Here is a 15,944-nt window from a genome sequence, read left to right as displayed (position 1 = left end):
AAGTGCTCGAAACGTCGGGATGATAAAAATAATTAATATACGCGATTTAAATCCGTTAAAACTAGTTTTATTTCAATGTGTAATAATCGCGATAATCTAAGACAACTTCTATCTAATTTTGTATTTCTAGAACTTCTGTGTAATTTTAATGATTGATTATGACGTTGTATATTACAGATATTATATGAGCCTCGAGCAGCGTCGCAAAGAAGGCGGTGATGGGAAGCAGGTGGGGGGCCCGCCGGGAGCGTCAGCGGGGGGCGGCGGTCCGCGGCCACAGCCCGCGCATAAGCCCAAGGACAAAGACGACAAGCCCAAAGAGGAAGTTAAGGTATGGCTGGAGCTGGTTGGGACCACGAGTAGATTTTTCGCACATAGTGTGCAAATTATGTTGATAATACTATGGTACGTTCACCATGATCGGTAACCGTATTTATCTATATATACATGTATTTCTATATCTATACATATATGTATTTATTTATATATATATACATATATATATATATATCCTATATATATGTATATATAGGATATATTAATTTAATAATTGTATTAACTTAAAAATTAACTAACATGACTGTATTTTTTTAAATGTTGAAAAAGAGTAACAACTGAGTTTCCTACCGGTTCTTCTCGGTAGAATCTACTTTCCGAACCGGTGGTTCACTTAATTGTTAAATGACGATTCAAAAGTGCTTGTAAAAGCCCACTTGAATAAAGTATACTTTGATTTTGATTTTTTTTTAATCCTTTCAGGTGAAGCAGGAGGGTCAGAAGCCGACGACCGAGACCCAGGGCCCGCCGCCGCCGCCGACGTCGCAGTACTACCTGCCGCCGTACATGCAGCCGCCGCACTACGGCGCGCTGCCCTTCGACCCGGTGTACCGCGCGCCGCTGAGCCCCATGCTCGTGGGCGGCTTCGGCGGCGGCTGGACCGTGCCGCGCTACCACGCGCCCGAGGACCTGTCGCGGCCCGGCGCGCCCGCCAAGTTGGAGCTGCTGCCCGGCCACGGCGCGCAGTACGCGTACGGGCCGCACGGCGCGCACCCGCCGCACGCCGCGCCGCACAAGATACACGAGCTGCAGGAGCACGCCAAGTCGCCGCAGGGCAAGCCGCCGCGCCCCGAGCCGCCCAAGGAGGCGCCGCGCTCGCCGCCGCCGCAGCGCCACGTGCACACGCACCACCACACGCACGTGGGCCTCGGCTACCCGCTCTACCCGCCGCCCTACCCTGGTGCGTTGCCCACCTGACCGCTACCTAACGTTTCAGATTCCTCATTTATTTGCTTATACTTGTTCTTTTGCTCTTATATATCCATTTGTGCATGAATACTCCTACATTACCATTATTATTTTCTGTACCCCGAACTATATATAACAATTTGTATAGAAATTCAATTGCATTTTTCTCGAATACATCTTTCTCCCGCCCCAACTGCTCGCCGCTAATGTTGACGTGTCATTGGTTGCAGGGGCGCGATAGCATTCGGCTGAAAAGCGGCCGAGCCCCGCGCAAGTGTAACGTTCCCCAATAGAAAGATGTCATTCGGGATATTGAGAGTTACTAACAGAGAGAGACTTTAATAGAAGATTATGTGTTCCAGCGGCAGCCGTTCTGGCGAGTACGCAGGCGGTCGTCAACTCGTTTCCGACTCCGCCCAAATGAGTAACCGCTAACGATAAGTGCAGAAGCGGCCTCTAACGTTTCGTCGACTCCGAGCGGCGAGTCGACCAAAAATAGACCCTAGTGAGAAATCGACGTTTCGATCGATCGGAAATCGACAAACGAAACTAACCGGATGTGACAAACTGTGACTCTAGTGAGATTATTGAATACTAACGAACTGTGAACTGAAAAGTGAATCGATTTTATCTCTATGCCTGTAGCCATAATCAAACACTGTGATCTCGCATTACCCACAAACGTGTATGTGACGTGCGCTTTGAATGTTATAGAATGTGAACTAATAGTTACCTGAGTTTTAGTTGAAGTGTGTTGTGGTTTCGAGGACTTCGCTGTGGTCGTTGTGAACGTGTAAATGTTGGAGGGACATTGGATATTGGACTTTAACGGTCTCCACATTGAGATGTTTTCGTTTTGTAATTAACTAGTGAAAGCACAAACTAGTTCTGTACATATTAGCGTTATCTGTAAATTACATGACTATTGTTAGTGTCCAGTATGTTGATCAATATTGTAATATAAAAAAAAATCGAATTCTCTGTTTATCCTGGGCATTGTACTGATGATTGAAGCCCCGTAAAATTATATCTTGAATACAGTGTACTAAGATCTTTATTTATGAAAGAGCATTCCAACAAAACAAAATCGACCGTATCTAGTTGTAAACTTAAGATTATTCGATATTTAATTTAAGTAATATAGTGTAAGTTTAAAGGCATCAATGTGATCAACATAACATGAGTCGTAGCGTGCACAAATCGTATTCTGTCTCGGTACTAGCGAGAAGCGACTATTTATAATGTAGAGAGCATTCTATAGAATTGTGGAGTGTTTTGAATATCGCTGTGCGTATGTATGTCTGGCTTTTAAGATAAATATTATTAAAAAAAAAAATCTCATAGTCCGATATTCACAAATACAAGGGATTAGCGTTTCCATAACTTTCTGTACTGCACTGTTAGTTAAAAGCTGTATTTTGATTAATGTAACTTAATTTTTGTGTTATCTTAATATTTGATAGGACACGAATGTATTGATTTTAACAAAGAATAGTCTTCCAGTCGAAAGTCTTGATGCGGCTGCTGTCCTGTATTGTGTTTGCATTTCAATGTTTCCTATCTGTAACAGATTAAACCGATCGTTGTTCTAGTGTCAGCACATTAAGTGTAAATGTATTTTAAGTAATTATCCGAGTGTATTTTTAGTCGAATGAAAGAGGCACGTCGATTGATCGCATTTCAACATAAGTAGTGGACCTCTGTAACACATAGATGACAAATATTATATGTAGTGACTCTGTATTGTTTAAAGAGGTTAGTCAATGTACGCGTGTACCTGTTTCAGAAATTAAAACTGAGATTTGTATAAATTGTGGGGCCTAAGTGTTTTCATTTAGTAAATAAAATTCTATGAAGAATTTTAAACATCGATTTTAAGATTTATCGTTTAGTGTTTCTCAATGAAAAACTTATTTTTTTTCCAAAACTTCAGTTGAGCCTAAGATTATATTTTCATAATAATTTAAACTCCTTGCAATATATAGAAATTGTATAATTAAACATTTTAACTTGAGGTATATTTAGAAAGATTAATGTACAAAATATCCAAGGGCATTATTGGTAATATAATATAAATTTCTGGATTAAAGTTTATTAGTTTCGAAAGACGAACATTATTTGGGCATGTTTAATTAATATTCGAATTCGAACTTCTATTTTTATAAGAAACTGCAGCAAACATTGTTTAGGTTTTGCTAAAAGATAAAAGTGGATCCATAGTGTTTATTTTGTATGTACATAATAACAAAAGCACGCTAAATGTTTTTTTGTATAGCGCTAGTGCGTTGATAGACTGAAAATTATTTTATATCAATCGACGCGAAGTCGCGGCTCATTACGCTTTCATTATTTTGTATCGTACCAGTGACTTGGTATGCAACACATTGTTGTATTATAATGTATCGATATATTATTTGTGTATTTTTTCGATGTAAGTAAAGCCAACTTTGATTTCTTAGAAAAGAATTCGAGACGTTGAAAAAAGGAATAATAAAGATAAATTATTTCTTAATAATGTTTTATTTCCTTAGCTCCTAAATAAACATACATTATATAAAAAATGTTATAATTATGCATAATGTAAATTGACTAGGAACAATGTTGTTAGTAGGTTAAAATTTCAAAGTAAGAATACATTAATTTTATTTTTAAGAGAGAGAGACATTAAGTGTACAAATTACAGATAATTTTGAGATCTTAAATCGATAACTTAGGGGAATAATTTAATTTAGAAAATACGTGGTAACATAATAAAATACGAAAATCATTATTAGTACATAAAGGTAATACATTAAATTAAAAAAATACTGATTGAATTGTAACTAAGAATAGTGTACAAATTTTATAAGAAATATCAATGTAAAAATACAATATTATGAATACAGTCATAGTCATCTTTGGCTAATATTTGTTAGCATAAAAAGGTACAAAACAATAGGTTTGGCAAGATTGTTAATGGTATAAAAGGTTACGCTTAAATAATGTTTCCATGAGCGGAATACTTGTTGATGGGAATCTATAGAGTGTCGGCGTTTGGGGAACAACACCGGCGCACGTAATATGCCGTGACGCCCGACATTGACGCTTTCTTATGGGGTCACGCTCCCGCTGAACCCGCTCTCGATAGTGCGTATACTATATACTACATAGCTATATCTATTAACACAATATTTAATATTTTTTATTTAACTAACGAAACTTATGTTTTCATTTATTTTACTTTCATATTTATTTCATAAAATATATCTGGATATGTCATATCTGCAGGCGTTACGTGTTAGTCATATTTTATAATTAGTTCTATAATGGCGTGTATTGTAGTTGCGTGCATAACATTTCGCCAATGTCGAGTTTAATGAAAAATTTAACAATTAAGATTTTATAAAACTAAATTGAGTTTTAGTAAGCGTCAGGAGGATTTATCATTCTATATTAATACTGTTATTATAAGGTGTGTAATGTTTATGCTTACCGTGGCTTATGTAATAAATTCGTCCAAATATTAACTATAATGTTACGTCTTAGGAATACATTTTCATTGATTAATAATTAATTATAAAAAAACGTCTGAAAATATCTCCTCACACTGTTGCATAACTCTAAGATTTTGAAACTATATGCAAAAAAACTAGACATCGAAAATGTATATACATTTGTTTAGTATTTACATAATTTAAAATACCATAGTATTTATATACTATATACGAATTATAGTATCAGTTTTAAGGCAAAGTATAAATGTGCCCAAAAATTTGATCGAAGTACGACCATGTGATAGTATTTATATTTTTTGCGATATCCGTTTCACTGTTAATTTACGAATGCAAACCCTGCTTGTAGTATTTGGTCTATTCAGGTTTCTGTTTATTAGGTAGCTAAAAATATTTATAAATATTAATTAAAAGTAAGAATTAAATATCAGTCTATATATCGTCAGGTCTCAATTGCCTTTCTCCTTCGCAAAGAAATATAAGCATTGCTTTATATAAAAGATACAAGCCTAGCATGCGGCGTTCCCTGTGCGGCCATGATGAAGCGACGCCGTAGTAATTACCAGTTTTTAAATTTTTCAAATTTGGAAGGCCAATGACATCAATCATGGCGGCTTCGTACGTGTACGCTTCGGCGGGAATAACGTTTTGAAATACGTGCAGACATATAACCCCCACTTTGTCGGACCATATGTCAAGGATGTGTTGGACTTTTTTATCACCCGACTGTTTGAAATTTTTCTTCCAAAGAATCAGCGCTTGATATAAGTGAGAATACGGTCTGGATCGTTTACCTGAAGAAAAAAAAACAATATTACTGGTTTTAGTCAAGGCTAAATTGTCTTTGGCGATGAAATTTCCGGGTTCAATAACCTCTCGTGACTTATTTGTTCAGGCCATTCAAATAATTTTCGTGCTCTATTCTTCTTACGTACCGGCCATTGCAAGCATAAAAACAAATGCAAATATTTTGAAACGATTATTGTTTTAAACCTTACATTCAAACTAACAATAACTAAAATTAATAAATTAAAATCTATATGCTATATTTTTTAAGAAATATGTGAAAGGGAAAATTGATAATGGGGCCCTATGGTAAGTGGTCACCACCGCCTAGAGACTTTTACAACGAAATAAATTTTAAAAAATCCTCAAATCCCCAATGCTAAACAAAGTTTGATAACTAAGTTATTATGTCTCTTGTGCTTGTAGTTATACTGGGCCATTCACGCTTTGAACCGAACCGCTGGGTACGTACCACCATCTCATTAATATATGATGCGAGTTGGGCTAGCACAAAGCTATCATCAAGAGAATAAAAAGTAAAAATTAAAAAATAAAATCTAAAATGCAAACTATATAACAACAACAATTAACACACCTTTTCCAACATAAAAGATAGAATTTATGAAAGTATTCCAAGACAAATAAGGGTTTTGCCTCCCAGCTTTGGCGGGCAGGTTAGCTGTCACTCTCGGGTCAAGCAGTAGGTATGTAAAAGACGTTTTCGCGTTGCCTTCCCGCCATTTTTTGTCTAGTTTCGAGAAATCCGACTTTGCTATGTTTTCTAGTTCGATATATGGGGACAGATTTTGTATCCAGTCGTCACTTCTGAGTGATTTTTCTAGTTCCACACTATATGCTAAAAATTTAAAGATTTATTATTCATACAGTAACATACTATAAAAAGATATTTAATATACATATACAATTCCATGTGGTAATTATTGTAACGGAAAATTAATTGATAAAATTTAATATGGAGAACAAGTCTGAATAGTTGAAAGAATTACTTTTATAAATTCTTTTTGTTGATATCACTCGAGTGAATTTGTCCAGTATCATAATAAAAATAAATTATAAATATATAATATATACCTATATTAAAAACCCTAAAAAATAGATTGTCAGTTTTGACACTGCCATCAACATAAACCAAAATTATTTTATACTCTTTGGTCATTGGTGAATATGACAAGGTGTTATTGCATTATTATTAATTTTTTTTTTAACAAAATTGTACTTAATAATTTTATAGATACGAGGAAAGATCATCACAATTCCAAAATAAGTTTAATTTATTTTTATTAAATTTGTATTTGTATAAAGCTCCGCAGACTTGTCCGTTACCAGGCTTAAATAATTGGCATTTATTATTATTTTTTTTATAAGTATTCAAAAAAGTAACAATTAACTAAATAAATAGTAATTTTGCAACTATGAACTATCATGACCTAACTAGATGTTTCTTTTTGATTATATGCTTTCAGTTGAACACAATAAAATTAGTACAATAAATTAAATATAATGAATTGTTTTACAAGGTATCATAATATCTTATTTAGTAACTTTTAATTTTATATATATAGCGCATTTTTTTAATCATAAAAGATTATTATAATGAGACACTCTATACTGAGTATTGATTCATAACAACTTGAAAATATTTAAATACTTACTTTTATTATCACGTTGGACGACAATAGGGTTCTTTTTTAAAGCTTGAAGCTTCTTCAAGTATAACATCTTAGTGTTTTCTTGTATAGGACCTGGATTGAAACCTAAGCGGACGAGCTCAGCCCTAAGTGTGTTGTTATCATACTCCATTGAGGAAGGGAGCGACGAGGCCACGGATAGAGTTGTCTGATCTGGTGTTTCGGCTGTTTCTTCGACGGGAAGTCTGAAAAAAAAATTATGTACAATCAAAAAAATATTCTTTTGAAAATAATCACTTTGAATAAAGTATGATTTGAAATGCATAACAACAACAACAACAGCCTGTAATATCCCACAGCTGGGCTAAAGGCCTCCTCTCCCTTTGAGGAGAAGGTTTTGGAACATATTCCACCACGCTGTTCCAATGCAGGTTGGTGGAATACACATGTGGCAGAATTTCTATGAAATTTGTCACATGCAGGTTTCCTCACGATGTTTTCCTTCACCGCTGAGCACGAGATGAATTATAAAGACCAGTTAAGCACATAAATTAGCGGTGCTTGCCTGGGTTTGAACCCGCAATCATCGGTTAAGATGCACGCGTTCTAACCACTGGACATGCATAAAGATTAGTATGTTTTAATAAAGCCAAGGTCATAACAAGCTATCTCTATACATATAACATGTACTCACACAACAGAGGTGATGAGTAGCCGCCTTTCAATGAGAACAACGTCTTCTTCCTTATCTTCGTATTTATATTCCTCTTGCACATTCGCTAACACTATACTCCCAGAGAAGTTGCTACTAACACCGCTGCTCGCTGATGATCTCCTGGTATTTGTGCCTAATTTAACATCCTCCCCGCAGATATCGCTACACGAAGACAGCCATTCATTTGTTTTATTCTGCGCCACAGCCAATACCCTATCTAAATTAACCTGTGATTCATCAGTCGATTGACTTTGAGTGTGAGTTGACTTAACTAAGTCATTAGTCGAATTAATTGAATGATTCTTGCATTTCTTCAAACTTGTCTTGTTGTTGTAATTCCTGTGGATAATGCTGTTCGGTGAGCCAGGTAGAGAGAAATTCTCGTACACACTACCGCGTCGTATGACGTCATTTGTGCAATGGCATGATAATCTGGTTTTATCAATTGTTTGTTCTATCGCTCGTATGCCACTTATTTCCACACTCCTCTTCGTTAAACAAGTCTTAAAAGTATTTGTAGTCTCGTCTAAATTGTTATTTGTGTCGTCGAAGGTTTGTCTGAAGTGAGAGTTCCGCCAGGGCTCCGATTCGTTTTCAAGGAGACAAGTCTCCCCGAGTATCGTCGGGTACAGTTTGTTAATAACTAAACTATTCTGATCACACCAGTCACGAATCATCTCGGATTTTCTGCTGACTGTTGCATTGTTCAATCTGTTTTCGTCAACTGGTTCATATTCAGCGACCATTTGGTCTGTAGTCACTCGTATTCGCTCTGGAAATAATGATTACAATATTAAAGTACATGAAATAGGACACCATATATGTCGATTTCATTGTCAATTATTAAAATATTATGTATTTTGAATATTAAAAAACAGTAACACAGTGGTTGCATTATTATAGCTAAGTACTTATTATTGTGTTCTAATTTCACCGTTGTTTTAAAAAATCGGCTAAAAGTTAAAGAAATATTATTCCACAATCAAATATATTTTCAAATACAAACCACACGATAAATAAAGTTATTTTTAGTATTAATCCATATGTTTAAATTCATTCGCGTAAAGATTGTAAAAAAATGTATGTGAGAGTCAGCTGTCGTTATTTATATCCGTTATAGGTACTCATACAAAAAATATATGAAATACAAGATATATTCTTGTCCTTAGAAATTATTATGTCTTAGTAAATAAGTTTGTATTGTAACTTTGAGTACTAGAAGTATAATGTTCTTTGAACTGAGATACTATACTAAGGTAGTGTGTAAATAGTTAGGTGATTAAGTCACACAGGATGGTGACGTTTTAATAGTCAAAAAGGTTCAAGGTTGCAAAACTTGTCCTAAAACTGTCCGACAGTATTCCCTGAAGGTCATACAGTATGCGCGTCGACTTTGACAATTTCGCAAAAATCACGTAAAAATATCAACATCTCGAGGACTTACTACAATGTATAACAGATTAAAATGACAGGATTACATGAAAACGATGAATGTTAAGTCTGACCTTAAGCTTTGGGTCGTGGAACACACACGGGACAATTTTGGTTAACTTTTTCGACGCCAAAGGCATTTTTGATTAATTCTTGAAAGAAAATCCCAGACGAAAAGTTTCATATTGATAATAGGTTGGGGAAAAAGTTTCTTCGTATTTTATATGAAAATTCAAAAAGTTTTTTTTATAGTTTATTTACATTTGACTAAAGTATGTAGGTGCCGTTTTGTTCCATAACTTTTTGACATCTTGTTGGTAGTGACATGATCCCATTGCTGTAAAAATTTTGGGGCTTCTGATCGAAAAACTGCGGCAAGTGGTTTTGGCAGTCCTCCCGTGATGTTAACCTGACACTGCCTAAGGAATTCTGCAGAGACCGAAACAGATAAAAATCTGAAGTTGCAAGGTCAGGACTATACGGCGGATGCCTTAATACCTCCCAGCCAAATCTCGTAATTTTTGTTGAGTGGCTAAAGATGTGTAAGGTCTAGCGTTGTCATGGTGAAAAACCACACCCCTTCTGTTGATCAATTCTGACCGCTTTCTCTCAATTTTTTGCTTCAATCTCATCAATTGTTTGCAATACAGTTCTGAATCGATGGTCCTGCCGGGCAGTAACAGCTCATAATGAATGATGCCCTTCCAATCCCACCATACACACAGCATTACCTTGTTGCGAGTTAATCCGGGTTTTGCCACAGTCTGTGAAGCTTGACCGGCCTTTGACCACGATCTTTTTCGCACGTTCTTGTCGTATGTGATCCACTTTTCATCACCAGTTTCTTCAAAAATGGTTCGGTTTCATTACGTCGTAATAAAGAATCACAAATGAGTACACGGTTCATTAGGTTTCTTTCAGTGAGTTCATGAGGCACCCATATATCGAGCTTTTTTGTGTACCCAGCTTTATTCAAATGAGTCAAAACCGTTTTGTGGTCAATTGCCAGTTCTTCAGCTACATCGTAACTACTAATATGCCGATTTTGCTCCACTTTTTCGAAAATGATATCAATTTTGTCCGTAACAGGGCGACCACAGCGAGATGCATCTTTGATATCAAAATTTCCGGCTTGAAAACGCTTAAACCAAACTTGCGCTACTCTCACAGATACTGCATTAGGTCCATAAACATCACAATTTTTTTTCGCGGCTTGAGTTGCATTTTTACCTTTTTTATAGTAAAATTTTAAAATGTATCGAATTTCTTCTTTAGATTCACTCATTTTAACAACAACAAAAACAAATGAAAATCACACAAATTCCTAATTTGAATTTGGAAGTGCCTTCTTTAAAATTAAAACTTTTTAATGATACCAAAACCAGCCAGATACAAATGGTATAGCCAGAGATATTTTATTACAAGTTCATACATACTATATGCGAAAAGACTTTTTCCCCAACCTAATATATATTTTCAGATCATACATATAAGCTCTCAGATAAAATATTTAAACTTAGCATTTATCGTTATAAAACGAAGGAAACTTTAATCCGTTAGGTTTTAGGATTTTGCCTTATTTGACAAACACCGAACGATTAAAAAGCTGCAACGTGATCTCCGATACGAGATTTTATTGATGTGGAAATATTTTGAGTCTCGGAATAGGATATTATTTTATCATATTTATCCTTTAAGGGTTTAAAATGGGGGTTGACTGTTTGTGTGCTCTCTGTTTGACATATATGATGTACTATTGTATAAGAATTTAACATTGCATAATAATTTTGCACACTTAAGATCCTTTACATTTTTTAAATATAGCAACAGTTCTCCATGCAATTCAGAAATAAAAGTAAAAAGTTTCTTCTCGTACTTTGTTCCCAATTCATATACATTTCTTCAAGCATGCAACATCAGAAAATATGTATTGAGAATGAACGGTAATGTTTAAATTTATGCTTTAATGACACTACAGCTCTAAGTTATACGACTGTAGGTGTGAGAGTAATTTCAGTCCCATCCATCAGATTTCGAGACTTAAGAGAATAATACGCACTTTTCGCTTTCGTCGCACACATGCACATAATGTCTCCTGCGCAGATGAGCAGTGCCTGTTAAGAATAGCCAACATGACCTAAATAGATATCGTCATCATCATTTTGTTTATCTTTAATAATATCAATACATAAATTATGTGAAATTTCTGTCTGTCTGTTAAGTATTTAAGCTAAACTATTTCAACGTAAAACTAAGCTCAATCAATAGGCTCGAAAATTAACTGTTGTTGTTGTGACAATACAGGAATGTATCCAGTACTGTATATTTATCACACAGGTTCTTACAAGGAAATCATGAATAAGCCGCAGTATTATATCGCCAAACAGTACTTAGTATTGTTGTTTAGACAAATGAGGCATAACATCTTAGTTCCCATGATTGGTGGCGTATTGGCGATGTAAGGATGATTAACATTTCTACGACTCCGATGTTTCTATGGGTGACCCCTTAACATCAGGCACATTACACCAGCTTATCATTGCAAAAAAGGTTATCTTATATTTTAGAACAAATTATTGAAATGTAAAAAAGTATTGTTTAATTATAATAATGATGACGATTTTTTTATTTCATTCGGGCCGGCTACTCCAAAAGAGACCACCGCACAAGTTTGATTACTATCCCCCTAATACCTCAATATCATAATTAGATGCGAAGATACATTAAAATTAATTAAAATACTGTTTCTATATATGTACCTACCTACTAATTTATTATATGCAGCAAATAAATATTCGTATTTTCCTTGTTATTTGATATTGGTTTCGTTGTAGGTTAATTGTTAATTATTTTTACATTTAATTTATAATAATAGGTTTTTGTAGTTTTTCATTGTATAAACAAAACGCATTTAATTAGTTAGTGACGCTTTTTATTTTAATTAATTCGCGTAGCGTATACGATTCGATGTACCAAGGAAACATAGAACTGTAGAATATATAAAGTGATAATAATGTACTGTTACATGATATGTAACCCTACGAAACCGTAGAATGTTATTTGTATTAATTTATACGAGTCTGCTAGTTCGTCATCTCATTAAAGTCATGGTAACATGATTTTATTGCTATTTCTAGGAAAATACCGGCCCATATCAAATTAAATTTCGAGAAGATAAAGACTTCAGAAGTTGAAGTTGTTTTTTTTTATTATGTATACGTGGAATAGGAGATTAATTATGATTTAGGTATTCCAGGAGTAACTTAAGTGATGTTAAATTAAAATATAGTCACACCGTTACCCAATTTTAGGTAGAAATTTTTTACGTGAACATGGATTATGGCTATACATAGGGGTCTAGAAAGCGTTCAAACCTGTGTTATTAATAATAGCATGTAAAATTAAAAATATAATATATACAATAAATTAAAGCAATTAGTAAGTTAATAACGATGTCGAACTATAGGAGTAAAAATAATGCGCCCTAACTATTTTCTTGTCACATTGATGAGCAAATAAATTCCAAAAATAAAGTGTTGTCAATTTTTTTTTCCGTCTCTTCGCCTAAAAATAATTTCTTTTTCTTTTAATAAGCCGGTAGTAGCTTTTTCTTTGCCTAACAAGAAATAAGTGTAATGACTAAATGTTATGCAATCATTCTTACAAACTGACGATTACAATTTAAAAATAAATGAATCGATTGATTAAAACAATAATAATATATACAATAACATAAATAGTATGTTAAAGATGTTGTGGCAGATGCTTAAATTAATGGCAGTCGTAAGAAAACCTGCTCGTCATATGCATGGAGCCGGTGCCGGTGCAGCTTGCGACGGCAGATGTTTGTGATATTAAGATTGAGATCATGGTGAAAAAGGTTAAGTTACTTAAATTCAATAAGACACCCACTCATTTAACTCCGTTTCAAATAAGACTAATTTATGTAATTAAGAAATTCCCATTCACTGTAAAGCAATTTAAGTCGCACTTTTTATAATTTCGTTTTATAATAAAATAATAGAATTAAGGTAAGTTCTAAGAATATTACCTTTGCAATTTTTTTATCCAATTATAAAAAAAAAAAATATTTGAAAACAGTTTTAGAACTCTTAAAAAATGTATTGGCAATATCTAGATCATTTTTTTTTTGTTTTTATTGTCAATGGAATTAGAAAGCGTTTTTTTTTATTAATACGAAGATCTATAACTTCCGCTTGCTAATGTTTACTTCGGAAAAGTATAATCGTAATGTAGGCGGATACTGGCAATAAAGTTAACTATTATCCTCCCACGGATTGACCTGCGTCAATTTTAAAATAACCTTTACTATATATCACCTCCCACAGTTATTACGAAAATATATTTTATAGGTAACTAGTGACCCGACCCGACTTCGCACGGGTGCAATGCTGATACTAAATACATATTTTTTCTTGTTTCCTTACTATATTGTACATGAATTATATACAAAAAACTTCCTCTCGAATCACTTTATCTATTAAAAAAAAAACCGCATCATAATCCGTTGTGTAATTTTAAAGATCTAAGTATGAAACAATAAATAATAGTATAAAACAAAATCACTCTCTGTCCCTACAGAGAGTGATTTTGTTTTATACTATGGAATATAATAAAATAATTATGATAATGAAATGAAATATTCAAATTACTTTTTTATATTTTAATACGCCAACATATTTGCATTAGTATAGGGTACAGTTAAATAAAAATTCTATTTTATTATTAACCGAACCCAAAAATATGTAAAGATAGATCATATAGAATTTTTATTGAGATGAGAATTAAACAGATACTAAAAAGTGTCCTATTTGATTTTCATGCCAGATGTAGTCTATGTATAGTCAGAAAAGAGTGACTACTATAGTCGTTATTTTTCATAGAAATTACATCAGAACCCAAAGCCGCTTGAGTTTCAACTGTTAAGTGTAAAATGGCTCACGAGTTGACATGAAGAAGGTATGTTGTGGTATGACTTGATTCCATGTGATGTAATTTTTTTATCTATTGTTATGTTTTATATTTCTTGTTTATTTTTGTAGCTGCATATGTAATAGTAAATTTACACAAAGATTATCACTAAACTATAAAACGGCAAGCACCACCAAATTTTCTTTAACTAATTCCTATTTATAATTCAGCACATGCTCTACCTGTGTATTACATCCTCTCCTTATTAGGAAATGAGGCTTAAAAACAACAGCCGGACAGTTTTGTTACTGTTGTTTTGTTTTTAAATATTTGAACAAAATTTAGACTTCTATTTTTAATTTTGTTTTTTTTTTTTTTTAAATCTTACAATTAAACCTGTTTTAAAATAATTGAACAACTTTTTTAATTATATGTAGTTATATATAATTTAAGATGCCATTTTGTTCAAGCTTTCTTATTAACAATTGATAAAACTGGTTATTATGATATCTTACCTTCTCTGACTAATGTATTTATTTTCCTGTTGCATAATATTTTATGAAATTTGAAGGCAATTTTATAATGTTATGTAATTCAATAACAAATTTATATGACTTACCTAAATCCAGAGTATATGCACATTGGGATCCAATGGAGTCATCACTTAGGTCGACAACATTGTGGAGATAGTCATAGACCTCCCATTGTTGTTCTCTCACGGCATAGTCAAACGCTGAGATGCCATCCAAATCGCACCTGGATGGATCCCCTCCACACCCCAATAGCAGCTTCAAATTGTCAACTTTACCCCATATTGCAGCTATGTGAACGGGTGTTACTCCATCATCATTGCTAAAATTTTTTATAACATTAGAAAATCTTTGATTGTAATTAGATAAAAATTTTGTAGGATTTTTATTTTATATTTATTGAAAATTAAAATTTTTTGATTCAATTGTGAAATTAAAGATAATAATTTGATAGTTTTAAATATTATTTACCTTAAGTTTGGATCTCCCCCATGCTTTAAAATAATTTCTGTGCATTCTCTAGACTTATCTAGGTTTTCTATACCAACAGCTAAATGTAACACTCCAATGCCTTTACATGGCAAAATCAAATTTAAATCTACAGAATTATCGTTTAAAAAACGTTCCACTGATCTGCAAATGTATAGGAACAATATTAAAATATTACTAAAAAATCCACTAATATTATATGTTATAATTATTATTTAAAACTAATAAATACCCCGCATCTCCACTTTGAATTAAGTCGTAGAGTTTAAACAACTCTCTATACGTGGTACCCATGATTTTCGCAAATGGAAACTAAATTAAAAGTCTGCGAGCTCGCGACTTGTATGTCTTCATTTCCTGCGGGATTTCCTGTCGCGCTATCACTTTTATTTTTAGATTACGAAATCCAATGTCATTTATAATCTAATAGTTATGATATCTGATAAAATAAATTAATAACATAAAAATAACCGAAAAACACTGTGCTCACATTTTCGTTTGTTTTTTAGTGTAACTTTTAAATTAACGTCAGTCACGCGAGACGATTCTTTGTTTATGTTTGTAAGTTCACTGCGTTCCGTTTCATGCAAGTTAGTTGTTGTTTTCTTGTTAGTAACAAGAATCATAAAAACTAAAAACTTAAATTTATTGCATTATATTAGTATAATTATTTGAC

The 15,944-nt window shown here is 33.6% G+C and overlaps 2 protein-coding genes across 5 annotated transcripts in view; one reads left to right on the top strand and one right to left on the bottom strand.

The window, feature by feature from the left end:
• Nucleotides 1-2,609, top strand: part of LOC124537624 (zinc finger protein 608-like) — a 90,927-nt gene extending 88,318 nt beyond the window's left edge. For 3 of the 4 annotated variants that reach the window (XM_047114513.1, XM_047114514.1, XM_047114515.1), the window contains 3 exons: nt 178-331; nt 760-1,237; nt 1,608-2,609. In XM_047114513.1, the coding sequence (XP_046970469.1) occupies nt 178-331; nt 760-1,237; nt 1,608-1,669 (694 nt within the window). In that variant the 3' untranslated portion in view covers nt 1,670-2,609. Of the gene's footprint in view, nt 1-177; nt 332-759; nt 1,238-1,475 lie in introns of all 4 variants that reach the window. The other variant, XM_047114516.1, reaches the window with a different exon arrangement.
• A 1,200-nt stretch (nt 2,610-3,809) lies between these two features.
• Nucleotides 3,810-15,814, bottom strand: LOC124537625 (ankyrin repeat and LEM domain-containing protein 1-like). Its single transcript, XM_047114517.1, has 7 exons — nt 15,501-15,814; nt 15,251-15,412; nt 14,869-15,101; nt 7,866-8,658; nt 7,196-7,416; nt 6,118-6,378; nt 3,810-5,530 (listed from the first exon to the last, which is right to left on the bottom strand). The coding sequence occupies exons 1-7, from the start codon at nt 15,560-15,562 to the stop codon at nt 5,169-5,171; spliced, it is 2,094 nt and encodes a 697-aa protein (XP_046970473.1). The 5' UTR covers nt 15,563-15,814; the 3' UTR covers nt 3,810-5,168.
• Between the last annotated feature and the right edge of the window lie 130 nt (nt 15,815-15,944).

This window comes from Vanessa cardui, chromosome 18 (assembly GCF_905220365.1).
Source record: "Vanessa cardui chromosome 18, ilVanCard2.1, whole genome shotgun sequence".
Classification (NCBI taxonomy): domain Eukaryota; kingdom Metazoa; phylum Arthropoda; class Insecta; order Lepidoptera; family Nymphalidae; genus Vanessa; species Vanessa cardui.
This window is presented reverse-complemented; position numbering and strand designations above follow the sequence as displayed.

Excerpts from the sequence above, each read along its gene's own strand:
- LOC124537625 (XM_047114517.1), bottom strand. The coding sequence starts at position 15,562 with ATGGGTACCACGTATAGAGAGTTGTTTAAACTCTACGACTTAATTCAA. Across the intron at positions 15,102-15,250 it reads GGGGGAGATCCAAACTTAAG|CAATGATGATGGAGTAACAC; the intron begins GTAAATAATATT and ends AAAAAATTTTAG. Across the intron at positions 5,531-6,117 it reads TATCTTTTATGTTGGAAAAG|GTAAACGATCCAGACCGTAT; the intron begins GTGTGTTAATTG and ends TTTTTTCTTCAG.